This window comes from Malaya genurostris, chromosome 3 (assembly GCF_030247185.1).
Source record: "Malaya genurostris strain Urasoe2022 chromosome 3, Malgen_1.1, whole genome shotgun sequence".
Taxonomy (NCBI): domain Eukaryota; kingdom Metazoa; phylum Arthropoda; class Insecta; order Diptera; family Culicidae; genus Malaya; species Malaya genurostris.
In genome coordinates, this window is record NC_080572.1 from 134,134,515 (window position 1) to 134,152,474 (window position 17,960).

The 17,960-nt window shown below is 35.2% G+C and overlaps 1 protein-coding gene across 3 annotated transcripts in view; it reads right to left on the minus strand.

The window, feature by feature from the left end:
* LOC131436715 (metabotropic glutamate receptor 8-like) overlaps positions 1-17,960 on the minus strand; it is a 498,361-nt gene that overhangs the window by 234,484 nt on the left and 245,917 nt on the right. For all 3 annotated transcript variants that reach the window (XM_058605585.1, XM_058605584.1, XM_058605586.1), the window contains exons 5-6: positions 6,966-7,217; positions 6,737-6,911 (exon numbers count right to left, since the gene is read on the minus strand). In XM_058605585.1, the coding sequence (XP_058461568.1) occupies positions 6,737-6,911; positions 6,966-7,217 (427 nt within the window). The remainder of the gene's footprint in view (positions 1-6,736; positions 6,912-6,965; positions 7,218-17,960) is intronic.

Below are 17,960 nucleotides of genomic sequence, written 5' to 3' on the forward strand. Positions count from 1 at the left end.
GCGGTGGACTCGGTGGCATTATATCGTGAGCGAAAATTACATATCAAATAATGACGCGAATTTATACAGCATTGGGTTTTGTGTTGAAATGAAAACGAGTTGAATACAATAAAATGGGTATAGTAAGAAATCATCTATTTTCCAAGTAACTGTCATTTATAATGCTAACAATGTCTGACTTTGTTTGGCTTTGGCTCGATGCACTGATGTTGCTGAAGCAATAATGCTTCGTTGTGTAATACCATATAATAGGTATGATTTTAGATTGTAGCAATTTTTATACCAAAACTAAAACTTCAACCTTGACAGGCTACTGAATGCAATGAATACAAGTCAGTATCGTTCATGTAGAATATTTGAAAATATAACTTGTATATAACCTGTGATACAAACAAAGTGGCCTGGTGAACTACTGGCAAAGATATCGAAAATATTTTGATGTTCTCTTGTCTTCAATCGTTCTTTAGAAGAAGAATCCATGCTTGCTACTAAACTCAGGTATATACATGGTTAGTAAGTTAGTCAATACATATACATATAACCTCATGTTAGTCATTCATAATTACTCGTGATTCATAACTCTAGTGTAAGAGTAATCACTAACAATAACGATTGAATTAGCATATATTCAAAGTGTGAAGGATCCAAAAATCCATTACGTCCAGTCTTATTTGCAAGCCAAAATAACGAGAGGTAAGCCTACTGCGCTCAATCACTGAAAAAAGTTCTGGTTTCTATGTGTCGGTTTTTCTTGTTATGCTTTGTGCGACGGTTCGTTCAACTGAAGCGGATAAAATTTTGCGCGCATTTTATGACGCTACATTTCACCTTAAGATTACTTCTTTGCAAATCGAAGGTAAAATCATCAGTTTAGTGAAAATCCAAAATATTTTGGTTTGCTTCTTGCACTTTTCACTGTGCAAAAATCGTTCGAGAAAAATGCACCGAACTGTGCTAGCTATCGCAGAGAATTCCACAATTTGGTCCTTCGAAAAGGCAGAAATGAATCCTGTACAGCAATTTCTTTCAATAAAATATGAAATCCGAAATGAGATAATTGGGGTCAAAATTCTTTACGTGTCTATATGTGTGGCCGTTGGAACCGCCCATTTGTGAAAAAGCTACAAACGAAATCACGTAAAAAGAAACCTCTTTAAAAAATTGATCCAGTTTGGCATCATCATTAGGCAACGCGAGTAGATGTGTTGCGGTTCATTCGCAAAGCTAGTTTCAATTCAAACAAAAGCTATTGCGTCATGCAACGCTGCTGGTCGTTTGCATTGGAGAAAAAGAAAACGAAAAGTGTCTAATGTGTTATCTAAAGAACTTATAAGATTACTTTTTTGGTAAATCATCAGTTTAATGAAAATTGAAAATAATTTGATTTGCCTCGTGCTATTTTCGCTGTTCGAAAATCGTTTGAGGAAAATGTTCCGGACTGTGCTGAATATCGTAGAAAATTCCACAATTTGATCCTTCCACAAAGGCAGAAATGAATCCTGTACAGCATCTTGAGAGCTTCTTTCAATGAAATATGGAAATCCACAATGAAATAATCGACATCATAATTCTAGAAGTGCCTATAGGTGTGGCCGTTGGAACCGCCCATTTGTGAAAAGCTACAAACGAAATCACGTAAAAAAAAAACTCTAAGGAAAAAAATGATTCAGTTTGGCATCATAAGCGGATGTGTTGCGGTTCATTCGCAAAGCCAATTTCAATTCAAACAAGAGCGATTGCGTGACACAATTTGCGTCATACAGAGCTGCTGGTCGTTTGCATTGGAGAGAAAGAAAACGAAAAGTGGACAACATGATATAAAATCAGCCATACTATAGTGATCGCTTCTTTGTAAATCGAAGATTAAAATTAGCAGTGTAATGCGAATCTAAGATAATTTGATTATTGTTTTTGCAATTTTCACAGTGCTAAATTTGCAACAGTTTTTAAAACCATTTATATCCAATCAGGGTTTATATCTTAGAGAATTATACAATTTGGCCCTTACGAGATGCCAAAAATTAGTCTCGTGCAGGATTTTGATAGTTTCTTTTACTGAAATATATAAATCCGAAATGAAATAATCTACATCAAAATTCTCTAAGGTGCCATTTAGATCCATAATTTCATGTCCAAAGAATTATGCGAAATTTTACTTCACTGTACTGTATACGGCTCATTTTTTCAGTAGTTGTAGTTTGTAGTAAACTTTGTGCTAATTTGCTATAAAAAATGCATCGCACCGACTCAGAAGCTCCAGCTTCCAACAGAACTATCGCACCCACGGACAATAGGTCAACCTGGAAATAGATGACGGAAGTCAGCGGTATCCATCGGAAGTCAATGCTATCCATCGGAATTTGAACTCAACTCGTCACTCTCCATCACAAACGTCTTCATAATAGGTTCTTTCCGGAACCACCATTATTTTATGATGAAGAACTATACTGGTTATTTCGTAATATTTGTGTGTCAGAATGTTTAATATAACTAATCTGTACTGTAGTTTAGGTGTATCGTATAAAAAAAAAATAAAAAAATTACCATTTATAAAATGGCGTGTGTTTTATTTAAATTTCAAATCAAAAAGCTCTTAAATTATTTTGATTAACTTTTTTCAGTAATTAACTTTTTCTAGTAATTACCGAATTGCGAAGAAGCAAAAATCGAAAGTAGCAATCAAAAGCACTTAAAAAACGTCCTTTAATTGCGAAGTTTTGAAGAAAATCTTTAATTATTTTGATAACCCTAATAAAAGCAATAAAAAACTCTTAAAAATCGTCCTTCAATTCCGAAGCTTTGATGGAGATCTTTAATTATTTTGATTGAATATTCAGTAATTACCGAATTGAGAAGAAGCAAAAATCGAAAGTACCAATAAACGTCAAAATCGGTTGATCCGCAGCTTCTAAAGAGAAGTGCGAGAAAACAAGCGGAGTTGTAGGGTAAAGTGTGTTCAATATTCTACACCGTCACTAAAAGCGGCGACACAAAAAACCGAAGAATTTTTAAACTAGACTCAAAACTACACAAATGGATTTCCAGCTAAGCAAATTATCCTCATTCCCGGTTTTTGGTTAACGACGGGAGATAAAAGTCATATGCTGAAAGTGCAGAACCGATATTCTCAATCTTTGGGCCATATGAAAGGTCTTATAGTCCTACCAAAATTTACTGCAGATTTTCGGATTTAACAAAAGAGTACGATGGCAAAATCGTATAAAATCTTCAAAATTTGAATAAAAGCTAGTAGATTTGTACGTCATAGTATCAAAGTGGATAATCCATAAGGCGCGTTTGCCTTGCTCGTATTTTTTAAAGCTCATAGCTCAGTGATCTGTGAAAGGAATTATATAATATAACTATTGAAAAACCTGTCTCATTTGACCCATGTCAACACCAGCCAATAAGAACGCGTTCTGAGGAAGAGAACAAAATATCTGCTGCTGTACAACAAATCGTTCGAGAAAAATGTTCCGAAAAGTAGTGAATATCGTAGTGAGTTCCTCAATTTGGTCCTTCTGAATGCTAGAAACGAATCCCTACAGCATATTGATAGTTTCTTTCAATAAATTATGCAAATCCTTAATGAAATAATCGACATTAAAATTCTGTATGCGGCTATTTGCATAGCAGTTAGTACCGCCCATTAGTGAAAAAGCTACAAACGAAATCACGTAAAAAGAAAACTCCTAACCAAAATTGGATCAGTTATTTGCATTGATGAAAAACAACGGTGGAGAGCATTACACAAAATCAGCCGTTCTAATGGCTCAAACGTTTTCTAAAGAACTATTAGGATTTGTTGTTTGCAAATCGAAGGTAAATATCCTCAGTTTAGTGCAAATCTAGAACAGTTTGGTTAGATTTGTGCACTTTTCGCTGTGTGAAATTCACAGTAATCGAGATCAAGTGAAGGCTTCTTTGTTTTTGCGAAAAATGTTCCAGAGTTTAATGTCGTAGAGAATTAAGCAATTTGACCTTTCTGAATGCTAGAAACGAATCCCTATATTATATTGATAGTTTCATTCAATAAATTAGGCCTATTGTATCATTGATCAACCCAGCGAATTAATGTTTTCTCTATTGGAAGATTATAATCGGTTGTAAACGCTACACCTACAACAACCATATCAATATCGCACCCACGTACAACAGTTCAGCCAGGAATTAGATGACAGAATCCATCGGAACTCGAGTTCAACGCATCACTCTCCGTCACAAACGCTTTCATAAAAGGTTCTTTTCAGAGCCACCATTATTTTATTATAAAGAACTATACTGGTTATTTCATAATATTTGTGTTTCAGAATGTTAAATGTAACTAATCTGTACTTTAGTTTAGGTGCATCGTTTCAAATTCTACATACAATTTCATACAATTGATCAACTAATTGATATTCGGAAGTGTTAAGGAACATGTCAGTTGTTTTCGTATTCACGACATCCAGTTATGTCTCTGACACTACCCACCTGCCTTTTTTTTGCACTGAATTTTCTCGGAGATGGCTGAATCGATTTTTACAAACTTAGATTCATATGAAAGGATCTGTTTTCCCATACAAATTTCCTGAATATTATTTATATTCGACTTCCGGTTCCGGAATTATGGGGTAAAATAGGCTTTTTACCTATTTTACTCCATAAATAATTGTGAAAATAAGTGCATCAACTTTTTACAGAGATAGCTGAACCGATTTTTACAAACTTAGATTCGAATGAAAGGTCTTGTAGTCCCATACAAAATTTATGAATATTATTTATATCCGACTTCTGGTTCCGGAGTTATGTGCAAAAAATGAAAATATGTGTTCTAACTTTTTTCATAGAAGGCGCAACCGATTTTCACAAACTTAGGTTCAAATGAAAGGTCCTGTAATTCCTGAATTTCATCCGGATCCGACCTCCGACCTCTATCAAACAAACCGATTTCGGTTATTATTTTAAGAATCGAAGAAAATTATTTTTATGAATGCCACAGTATTTTATATGATAGTATGATTGATATGAGAAAGGCATCATTACACCACTAGGTGGATTAAAACAGGTTTTTCAATAGGGATTACTATGTTGCCTGAAAGTTGTTTTGAGAGTGTAAAGTGACTTCTCTACACAGTATTGTTTGGTAAATCATCATGGTCAGCACTACCAAATCGCGGAAATATATTTTCAAAATCAGTGTTCAATTGAAACTGTTTGCAGAGCACTTCGTGAATTTTATGGTGCACATAATCCTCCATCTGAGACCATCATAAAGAACGTAATTTTCAAATTTCGGTCTACATTCACTCGTTTGGATACCAAGCCATCGACAATAAGGAGAATACTGTGGTCTATGGGCTAGTGGAATTAGGGTAACAGAGGTATTTTGGCCCACTTTAAGATTGATTTTATTTTGGCCCACTTTGTAAAAATATCCCCCAAATGTTATAATATCTTTAAAAACCCCTTCCGCAATAGGTAATTTAATGTGATTAGCTTCAAATTGATGCAACATGGGTTACTCAACATCGATAAAATCCGATGAAATTGATAAAGTTTGTTAGGTGGGCCAAAATATATGAAGTGGCCAAAATACCTCTGTTACCCTATTGGTTCTTATTTCTTTAAAAATGAGGAAGGACGACGCATTACCGCGAATGGATATCGATGTATGTGGACTAAATGTGGTTTAACAGAATGATGCCACTTGTCACACAGCGGCCAAAATAATCGAATTATTGAAAGAACAACGACATCATTTTTCCGAGAAGTGGACCGGTAAATTGGCCTTCGCCTTCGATATGACGCAACTGGATTATTTTGTCGTGAATACGATTTACTTTACAATGGGGCTCTTTTCAAATTTACCATCTAAGAGAACGATAAGTTTTTGATCCTGAATATCTCTCGTTTTATCTAACGAATCAACATAATTTTTGCTACATGCCATCGGAAATATGTTCACAATTTTATGATAAAGATCTCAGATGGACAGAGAAGATGTTTGGATGTAAGGTATCGGTCGGGTGACGGCCAGGATGTAGACCATGTTCGATGTACGTTCTACTATGTCTGTCTGGCGTTTTAGATTGACCAAAACAAGATTCAGAGTGGCGTAATGGTAGGGCGTATGCAAGGAATGCATAAGAACGCAGGTTCGAGTTCTGTCTCTGAGCGTATCTTTTTCCAAAAAATCATCTTTTCTGTTAGTTTTTCATTCATTTGGCTTCTCCAATATATGTTTTCGCTCAGTCATTGCAAAAACTGAACACCAACAAGCTTCCGACGCGCTACAGGTAATTTGTAAACTAGTATATAAGATGAAATAAAGAGCAATCATTATATACACGTAGAATAAGTATCGTCAGTAATCCGAAAGTAATCCACGGGGGTTAAAACCCCGATTCCAATTTGCCATCGAAAGAGTCAATACAAGCACATCGTAAGAATCATGTTACTAAGAAGTGGAAATGTTTTGGAACTTGTTGTAATGCAGTATGATTAGATGAGATTTCGTAACATTATTTGGAATTTATTTTCTCCGTCATAACCCAACTGCTTGCATTGTATCGTTCCAGCGACCATTATTCAGCATGTTTCATTTTCATTTTCATTGTACATGAATAAATTACAAGTGCTATAGGGGAACCTCTCCGGGATATAACACAAGACCTAAATACTAACTAACGATTAATTATTATTTATAATTTATACGTTTTCTCGCCAATAGCAGCATTCCAAAATAAATACTTACTTCAACGCGTAACCAAAAGCCATGACAGCATCACTAACAAATTGTAGTTGATCTTCAAAATCAAGGGTTTGCTTCGAAAGTCTCTCTGCCGTTGAGCACGTTTTAGCATACAACGCGTTATAAGGAGTTATCGGTGATCCTGGGTATTTGCAAAGAAAGTGATCCTCCCAAAATTCTGAATTAGAAACATGCATACAAATATTTGTTTAATTTTTAAGTTGATTTGTACCTATAAACCACGGGTTCCGATAATTGTTAGTAACAGTCAGATTTAGAAAATATTCTTCAAATCCAATTACAGAATTCGCTTGTGGTTGCACGGACAATGTGCCTTCAACTTCAGCTTCATTTCCATCGGACACTAAATTTCGAGCACTCCAACCATCTGATCCTATCCAAGAAAATACACCAGTTACATTTTGCCTTCGAACTGCTCTCATTACCTCTGCAACTTCCTGATCTGATGCGAATATTATCACCCCTAAAATAATTTAAACTTATTGCATAAAATGGAAATTAAAATATTGGTTTTATAAATATACAATGATGAGTTATGGCTTTTTGGTCATTAGTTATTTAAAAATATCGGATAGATGATGTCAAATACATAACTGGAACAACGAATAACATTCACTAGTTGAAATTGATACTATTCTTATATAATACGATACACTTTGGTGTGTGACAAAATCAGGTTCAAAATTATTGTTTGTATTATTATCAATAATAATATTAATATTTTTATCATTTTCACTAGTATTATTATTGTTATTATTAATTTTATTATTTTTATTAGGGGAGAGTGTTCGGTTACCGGTGCCATATTCTTTTAAGCTTATAACTTCTGACATAATGTGCACTTACATTATGCGGACATATATACATAAATGGAAAGCTAAAGTCCCTAGCTAACAACTGAATAAGAAACTAAGTTGATACAATCAATTGAAAACAATTTAGTATCAATTTAGTAAAGTGATAAATTTTGGCCCTTTCAAGAAAGAGGGGCTGGGGTCCACTGGGAGATTGATAGTACCTATTAGCTCTCTCCGGACAGTACCAGCCTAGATGCCGTGTGGAATCCGGCGGAAAAAAAATGAACCAAGAATAGATCCACTGGGTTCCTGCTTCCATGTCGTAAAAGGCGACAATTGCAGGAGTTTCTTTTTCCTTGCAGTTATCAGATATTTTCAATGTTTTACTTCTGATTACTCTATTTTACTAAATCATCTCTCAATCTATCAATTTCCGTCTAGCTTCGGAGAAAAGTTTTATTAGGAATGATTTCTTCTTCCATGTTATTGATTGTCTTTCAGGATTATAAAATGAATGATAAAAATCAACCATTGCGCAAATCCGTTTATATTACAAAGTTAATAACAGAGATGACATGTATCGGTATATTGAATACATAGTAAAAAACACTTGATATTAATATTTCAAACAGTAAATTAATATTTTTCTCGGTAGCCGGCTGCCCAGATCAACTAATATAATCAATTAAAAATTTTAATAAATAATTAAAATAATAAAGCGGAAATAATAAAGAATCAAGACGCGTGTGAAATTTGTTGACCTTTGTTTGGTGATTTAAAATGATTTTATAATAACTGTTTAGAATATTTCAATGCAATGAATCAACTTTTTTGTCTAAATCCTATTCGCTCGTTTATTTTGTATCACGTAGTTTCATTTATAAAAACGTGCTTAATCCACCTAGCAGTGAGATGATACCTTTTTTTTATCAATCCGCATGTGTTTTTTTGCATGACTAAAAAAAACGCGAAAGGTAGATGCATAAACGAGTGACTGCATACTCGACAGCCGGCTGTCCGGAGTTTTGTCAATTTCGGAGATTGACTGTTTCGTGCATTATATTGCCAGCACAAAGTAACACATAAAACGATAATACTTTAAAACATTCTTGGTAGCCGGCTATCCAGAGCAATAAACGTATGATAACATTATTAAAACATTTACTAACAAAGTATCCTCTCTTGTGATGCATGTGGGAATGCAGAGGATTCCTCGGTTCTTAGTAGCAACATGCATCGAACTAACAATCCTTTCTCTCCCAAGTAGATCTGCATTCGGACGTGGCCGGCGTCGGTATTGATCAGCATGCATGGTTCAATACAGTTTGCACAGTGTGAAACAATGTGTTATTCCCAAACATGTTACTTCAAAAAATCATTTTGCAATCTCAATTGGTCCAGATCAATAACGGAGTAGCAACACACGGGCGGTCTCTAATGCTAATGCTAATGCTAAAATTTTGGCCCTTTCAAGAAAGGTCTTCGGTTACCGGTACCCTAAGAAATTTCGCTAAAATAGAAAATTATAAGCAAATAATGCAATTATTCAAAGAAAAAACGGAATTTATTCTTTTCGAAAGCGTTCTAGACAAAAGTCTTCATTGTCTGATGGTGACTTCGCCTTGGCTCTCTTGGCCAATAGTTTGGATTGTGGCACCTTTGATGTTTATTTGGCCGGTCTTCCACCGGCTTCGCGGGATTGAATGCGTGGCAGCAGTCGAATTTTTTGGCTTCTTATCCACTAAGAAACGTTTAATGGCATTAAAACGTGCATTAAAGTTCATTTTCCGTGACTTGGACGATTTATTTTAAGTCGCCATGGCTAACAGAACCAGAGAACCAAAGTTTTTACTTATATGACGGATATATTGAAGCCGCCAAGTTGTCCACGTGTTGCATATCACCAGAGATGCAAGGTAATATAATAAGTTTATCTATCCAAAAGAAAAGATCGCGAAAATTTTCATTAGTCTGTAATTTCTGACGAATTTCTGCAAACAAACAATGTTTTAAGAGTCTGTAAAAAGTCTTCAGACAAAAAAAGGTTTACATGTTAACTAAGCCGCATATTAATGATAAATTTTGTCGAAAAAAATGGACCTTGGGGTGCTGGTAACCGAAATCGGTAGAGATTTTGAAAATGACGAATAAAAATTCCGGTTGCGAAATTTTTTGTAGTATCGGTTATAAAATCACGAAATAGATCTATTTCGCCTCATGAATATTCAATCCACTCACCTTTTCGATTGATGCTTTACAATTTATGGTACTATAAAAAAGTCAGAAAAAACTTTTGTGTTGGTTTTCACGAAATTAACATTTGTTTTGAGCTCAAAAAATATACAAGCTTCTGTATGTTTTGGTATTCGGTACAAAAAGAACGTGCTGCTATAACACACACACACATGATATTTGTCGGAATTAAGCTATCTGCTTTCTGTCAAAAGTTACGGTTGGGTGCCGGCAACCGAACATCTTTCCCAATTATTATTATTGTTATTATTATTTTTATTAATATTATTATTATAATTATTATAATTGTTATTATTATTATTATTCTTAATATTATTATTATTATTATTATTATTATTATTATTATTATTATTATCATTATTATTATTAATATTATTATTATTATTATTATTATTATTATTATTATTATTATTATTATTATTATTATTATTATTATTATTATTATTATTATTATTATTATTAGTATTATTATTATTATTATTATTATTATTATTATTATTATTATTATTTTTATTTTTATTATTATTATTATTATTATTATTATTATTATTATTAATATTAATATTATTATTATCATTATAATTATAATAATTTTTATTATTGTTCATTCATTCATCATTATTTTTATTATTATTGACCGTAAATTTGTTTGTTTCTCAAGGCAGTTCACAAAAGTTTTTCTTCGCTGTAGCATCACATATACATAGAATTCTGATCCTGATATAGGCATAATGACTAGAATAATATAAAACATATTGCTCTTATTTTCGTCTTCCTTACATACAAAGGTTATGCAATCACTTGAAAAATGAACTAGTAAAAATTAGCCCGGAGGGCCAATATCATTAGATTCAGTTCATCGAGCTGAGCAATGTCTCACTAGGTTTTCCCTGACATGGCTGAACCAATTTCGACAATCTTAGATTCAAATGAAAGGTCAAACGGTCCCATACGTAATTCCAGAAAATCATCCAGATCCGACTTCCGCCTCCGGAGTTATAGGGTAAAGTGCATTAAATATAGTACACCATCGCTTAAATCGGTGAAACAAAAACCGTAAAAAATACTTAACTGGTCTCAAAAATACACAAATCGATAGCCATTACCACTAAGCAATTGAACAAACCGATTCCAGCTATCCTGGTTGATGATTTCCGGTTCCGGAAGCACCGGAAATAGTGGTCATTTAAGAAAAATGAATCTCATTCACTTTGCTGAGCGATGGTTTGACCGATTTCCACAAACTTAGATTCGAATGAAAAATATCACGTCCCATACGGAATTCCTCTATTGCATCCGGTTCCGGAGTTATAGGGTAATGTGTGTTCGGTATTGTACACTGTCACTAAAGCCGGCGTAACAAAAAAAAACATTTTTAATCCTCCTAGTGGTATAATGATGCCTTTCTCATAAATAAATCTATGGTATTCTAATCAAAATTTTTCTCTTCGATTTTTGAACGAACCAAAAGATTGTTTGTGCATTAACTAGTATAACCTATAGAATGAAACAGTGCTTTGTTCGCGTAGGTCACTCTTAAGAAAACGAAGTAGGTTCACTATTATATGCACTTCCGGCACCGGAACCCGAGAACCGGTATAATCGAAGTCGGTTCGATTTTTATTCAATTTTTGAAGATTTTATACAAAAAATTGCCATCGTACTCTAAACGAGATTGAACTAGATCTAGGATTGTTCTGTTTCGCCAGTTTAAGTGACGGTGTACAATATTTATGGGACCGTGAGACCTATCATTTGAATCTACGTTTGTGGAAATCGGTCAGTTTAGAGTTTTTTACGTTTTGCCTTTCTCATATAGAAAGGTTATGCAATCACTTGAAAAACCGACTAGCAAAAATTGGTCCGGGGGGTCAAGTGTAATATACCATTCGATTCAGTTCATCGAGATGAGCAATGTCTGTGTGTGTATGTATGTATGTGTATGTGTCAACTAATCTCACTAGGTTTTCTCAGCAATGGTTTGACCGATTTTTTCAAACTTAGATTCAAATGAAAGGCCCCACAATCCCATACGGAATTCCTGAATTTCGTCCGAATTTAACTTCCGGTTCCGGAGTTAAAGGGTGAAGTTTGCTCAATATTGTACACCGTCACTTAAACCGGCGAAACGAAAATCTTAAAAAATTTCTAAACCTAATTCAAAACCGTTATTTCCAATCTTGGGGTCAAAAATAGTACGAAGTACGAAGGCAAAACGGTATAAAATCTTCAAAATTTGAATAAAAACTAGTAAAGTTTGTATGTCATGTTAGTTGGTGGCCGTACGAACCGACATCGATTATAACGGTTCTCGGGTTCCGGTGCTGGAAGTACATATAATAGTGAGCGCACATCATTTTATAATGGAGAACTGTTTTATTGCCTATGGTATGCCAGTTAATACACAAACAATCCCTTGGTTTCTTTTAAAAATCGAAGAGAAACATTTTGAATAGAATACCACGGATTTATATATGAGTAAGGCATCATTACAAAACTAGGTGGATTAAAATAGGTTTTTCCATTCTCATATAAAAAGATTATGCAATCACTTAAAAAACCGACTAGCAAAAATTGGTCCGGGGGGTCAAGTGTCATATATCATTCGACTCAGTTCATCGAGCTGTGCAATGCATGTGTGTGTATGTGTCAAACTCATTATGATTTCTCGGAGATGCCTGAACCGATTTTGACAAACTTAGATTCAAATGACAGGTCTCATAGTCCCATACGAAATTCCTGAATACTATCCGGATCCGACTTCTTGTTCCGGAGTTAGATATTGTGAAGTGTGTTAAATATTATACACCAATATTATACACCGTCACTTGAACCGGGAAACAAAACACGTAAACCTATCTCAAAACTACACAAATCGATAGCCAGTATCAGTAGTAACCAATAAAACCGATTACGGCTACCCTCCAGTTCCGGAAGCACCGGAAATAGTAGTCATATATTCCACAATGGATATCACCCACTTTCCTCAGCGATGGTTTGATGGATTTTCACAAACTTAGATTCAAATAAAAGGTTTCACCGTCCCATACGAAATTCCTGAATTTCATCCGGATCCGACTTCCGGTTCCGGAGTAATAGGATAAGGTGTGTTCATTATTGTACATCGTCACTTAAACTGGCGAAACAAAACACGTAAAAAATGTTATATAGTACACAAATCGATAGCTATTATCAATAGGCAACTAAACAAACTGATTCCGGCTATCCTGGTTCTCGAACTTCGGTTCCGGAAGCACCGGAAATAGTGGTCACATATTTCAAAATATATCTCACTCACTATAAAAAATTTTTAAACTGGTCTCAAAACTACACAAATCGATAGCATATATCAGGATTCAATTAACAAAACTGATTCCGGCTATCCTAGTTCCCGATCTACGGTAATAGTGGTTATATATTCATTAAAGAATCTCACTCTTCTCAGCGATGGTATCATGGTCCCATACAGAATTCTTGAATTTCTTTCGGATCCAACATCCGGCTCCGCAGTTATAGGGTAAAGTGTGTTAAATATTGTACAACATCACTTAAACCGGCGAAACAAAAATCGTAAACAAATTTCTAAACTTATTTCAAAACCACACAAATCGATAGACATTATCAGTAGGCAACTAAACAAACCGATTCCGGCTATCCTGGTTCGGTCCTTCGGTTCCGGAAGCACCGGAAATAGTGGTCATATATTCCAAAATGGATCTAACTCACTTTTTTCTCAGTGATGGTTTGACTGCTTTGCACAAACTTAGATTCAAATGAAAGATTTGACGGTCCCATACGGAATTCTTGAATATCATCTGGATCCGACTTCCGGTTCAGAAATCGAAGAGAAATTTTTTGAATAGAATACCACAATATTATATATGAGAAAGGCATCATTGCACCACTAGGTTTATTAAAACAAGTTTTTATATATCATATTAGGTATTTTGTTATTAATTATTAAATCTACTCAAGAATATTATTTGAGCAAAACGATTATAGCTGCAATAAATTATAAAATGAGCTGTTACTTTTATACATTTTGTTGAAATTTAGTAAATTATTTCAAGTTTGTTTATATAAGTACATCGTTACTATTCAAATTTACCTATTGTTTGAACTAATGTACGCAGTTGGAGTCAGTACTTAGGGGCCAATTATTAACTTGAAGCTCCAATTGTTTTTATGAAATGATAATAAAGTTTCATGTACGTCACGACAAGCAAGAATGTCTCGAACTGAAACATTGGATAGTATACCTTGGGTACGCAAAAAATGTATTAGTTGAGATCTGACATCACGATACTCCACGCATGTCTAAATGACATGATCAATATCCCGATAACATTCGCCACAAGCACAATGATTAGTCTCGGAGAGTCCAATTCGAAGGAGATGTTCGTCTAACGTGTAGTGATTTTACATAAGTCTGGACATTACAGGAATGAAATTCCTACTTACATCCAGCCCCCAGAACCAAGCTATTGTCGATATTTTAGATATTATTGAGTGCAACTACCGACCGAGATCATTCTTTTTCCATGGCGCTTGACAATAAGAGGTGTACTTTGACGGGCCGCGCTGTAAAATCTGTTGAAAGTAATAGATCTTTTGTAAAAGTTATCACCAATACCACCCCGTTTGGCCACGATGTCTGCTTTTTCATTACCTGGAATGGAGCAATGAGCAGGATAAACTATTGTAATTTGATAATTATCATTTAATATGTCGATCAGATGCTGTCTTATTTGCCCAAATAACGGTTCATTCCTACCAACCATATTTGAGCGAATGGCTTCAATTCCGTTGAGACTATCTGTGAAGAAGAAATAATGCTTTGGTGATAATATATCTACTACATAAATAAATGTAGTTTCTTGAAGCATAAATGAGGCCGAAACATCATTGTTGAACATATCGAACCCTGTCTTCTCTTCAATTCGTGATTCGTCCATATTATACGTTTTCTCAGACTCAATATGCCTGAACTCACGTGAAAATATTTTTGGGATTTCCATAGAACGTAGGTGATCCGGGATTTCGCAAACTTCGCGATGAACGATGTGTCGAAAAATAAATTTGAGTAAGGGACATTTAGGAGGCTCATACGAATAGGAATCTATCTTGAAGGACTGATTTCCTGTGACATATGGGTGAAATATACTGTCATGAATCTTGCTCGAGATTGAAGCTCGACTAGTCTCCCGCCAGAACTTCAAGACTCATTCATTTTTTGAAAAGACGACCAGCTTACCTTAGTCTTAGTGTGCATGGGGTTACTAGACAGCTGTCAATGTCATTCACGTATAAATTGTAGAGGACTTTTTTCGGTTTTTTATCGATATCAAACTAACTAGAGATTATAAGAAAAGAAAGAATATGAAATTATAGAGCCATAGTACTCAAGAAAGAGCAAGGATGTGAAGAAAAAAGTGCGGAAAAGTGAGACGTGACAAGGGTCATTTTAGTAAGCAGAAGGCATCTCGTATCTAAACTTTTACCTTTTACCAGAGGAGTCGAACTTAGGCATCTTAGCGATACGAGTCATCCGAGTCTCTGATATGTCAGAAAGTAAAGGCAAAGGTCGTTTGCCATTTACTATCCGAACCGGTAAAAGTAAAGTTACGAGAAGTTGTTACATTCTGCCCACGACGGCTTCTCACACAATGTGTTTCATTGTGTTGATATTTTCTCATCTCTATTTAGTTAGTTATAACACCGGAATGGAAGATTTTTCCAAAACTATTGCTTGAGTGCCTGGAGTTGTAGCGTATGGCTATGCGCCCTAGGGTGCAAGCAGAACACGGACAGCGCTCCATTCATCGCTGTGTGTGATGGAATCCCATCAAATCTTTTTAACTTTTTACTTTTTTATTTATGACTTCTGGTCAGTCAGTATTCTTTTACTTTTTTCGTTTTTTAACAATATCAAACTAACTAGATATTATAAGAAGAGAAAGAATATGAAGTTATAGAGCCATAGTACTCAAGGATGTGAATAATAAAGTCGATTCCCGAATAATGCTCTGCGTAGGAAAATAATCTTGGCAAACTTTTCTAGCAAAGTCCATCGGTTCGAGTATTTCTCACTCACATTTCCTACGTTACGATACCTCATTCGCCTGACCGTGTTCCAAAGAGTGCTCTTTATGATTTCTCTAGATAAACCTTCGACAAATTGTCTCCCATAGCTACATTTTTTGCCCCGAAGTATTCTCTTGTACTAAATTTCTAGAATATCGAATTTTTCAAAATTCTGAGCGGTCGGTCCTTCCCCGTTTGTAAAACGTATTGCAAACATTTTGTTTTGCGAGTTTAGCCTCTGAGCATTCTTTGTCCCACCAGGAGTTGGAAGGCCTTCTGTTAGTCGTTGGCCCAAGAAAACGCCTAGTTTGGGATTGTTTGTCTCCAGAATCGAATAAACGAGGAAGTCATATTCTTCAAGTAGGAGGAGCTCTCCCATTGAATTTGAAATACTAGAGATACTATTTTGGTATTTAATCCAGTCAAAATTTTTTTGTACAATCACATGGAATTTCAACTGAAGTAGCAATGTAATTGCTACTGCTAATCAATATAATGATTGCTAAATGATCGCTACCGTGTGAATCAGGAAGCATTTTCCAGAAGCAATCTGGTTGAATTGAATTCGAGCAAATCTAATGCGCTTGGACGTGCAAGAGATCTTGGGATCCGTGTCCTGCTACCCATATCAATCGTAGAGCAGGAAGAGTTCCAACTATTTCATTAGGTTGTCGCTGTCCAACTTGTGCTCTTGGAGGAATGTAAAACGAAGCTATACAAATGTATTTTCCTTTAACGTTTATTTGACAAGCAACAAATTCTATACTAGAAGTCGAAGGAATGTTTAAACTATAAATGAAATAACATTTCTTTATTTTTTAAATTACTCTACCATACGGAGAGTCTCCATCGAGGCGTATAATGTTAAAGTTATATAATTCAGTTGAAGGCAGCTATGTTTGATGTAAACCATCTTTCTCTCAAAGCAAATACATCACATTTTTAACTGTGCAATAAAACTTTGAATGAATCAAGTTTTGGCATAATGCATCGATGATTCCACTGCAGAACGGTGATTGAATCATTTGCTGCGGATGACAAATTATCCATCTAATGATACAAACCCTGAGAGAATTCGCCATTGAGTTGGTAACAGCTTCATAAAGGTTCTAGGTATTGAAAGGAATGACATTATGAGGGTCTTCAAAAAGTTCAGATATACTGAATGCTGTGAAAATCCATTCTACAATTTCCGAAAACATCAGTAATCCTGTTGGTGGCTGTGAAATGGAGCCCACTGAAATGTTATCTTTTTCTTTGCTAGTTCCTGTATAGGTTTGTGAATTTGACGAACTAGGAGGTACAGGCTTTGGTTTTTTTTGGTTAACACGGGAATCTATTTTTGATGGTGAACTTTTAGGAGTTTTTAGGTAATTTGGAGGAGGACTTCTTTCTCTTAACTGACCCTTGGGTAGTGATGAAGGCAGTACCTTCACAATTTTCGTCAAAGTCAGATTCCTCTGGCTCCTCTCGATTTGAAAATCCGTTTTCTGTTTCCAAAGGGATGACATAAATGACCCTTTTAAGCATTTCTGCATATGTGCGCTCAGACCGTGCTCTTGAAGAAAGCTTCATTTTGTCTTTGTACAACATAAATACAGAGCATACATTTTTGAATTTCTTTATTGCAATCATTATCTGAACGGGATCCTTCACTTTTCATACATTTTGGCTTACTACTACAGTAAGTAGCTGTGTGGCCGATTTGTTCACAGTTCGTACAATTCATTACATGTGGAACAAAAAGCCGAACAGGAGGACGAATTTTATCTGAATGAACATGAGACGGCAACGCAGACCTGGCAAATGTAACTCGAAATGAGTCTGATTGTCAATAAACCTTTCTTCCCTCTTCATGAACTACTGAGTACAGTTGTTTGAACTCGAGTATTTTCACACCCTCAAGCAGAGATGGCATTTCACTAGAGTGATACACCAGGGCGTAGGTTTCAATTATACACTGCGGATACATTTGCTCCGCTCCACACAAAGAAGAAAGCGCACTTCTTCTCAGTGTCCAGACAGACAGACTTTGAGTGCGTGCTTGTGTTGAAAGAAGCTGGTGCGAGATA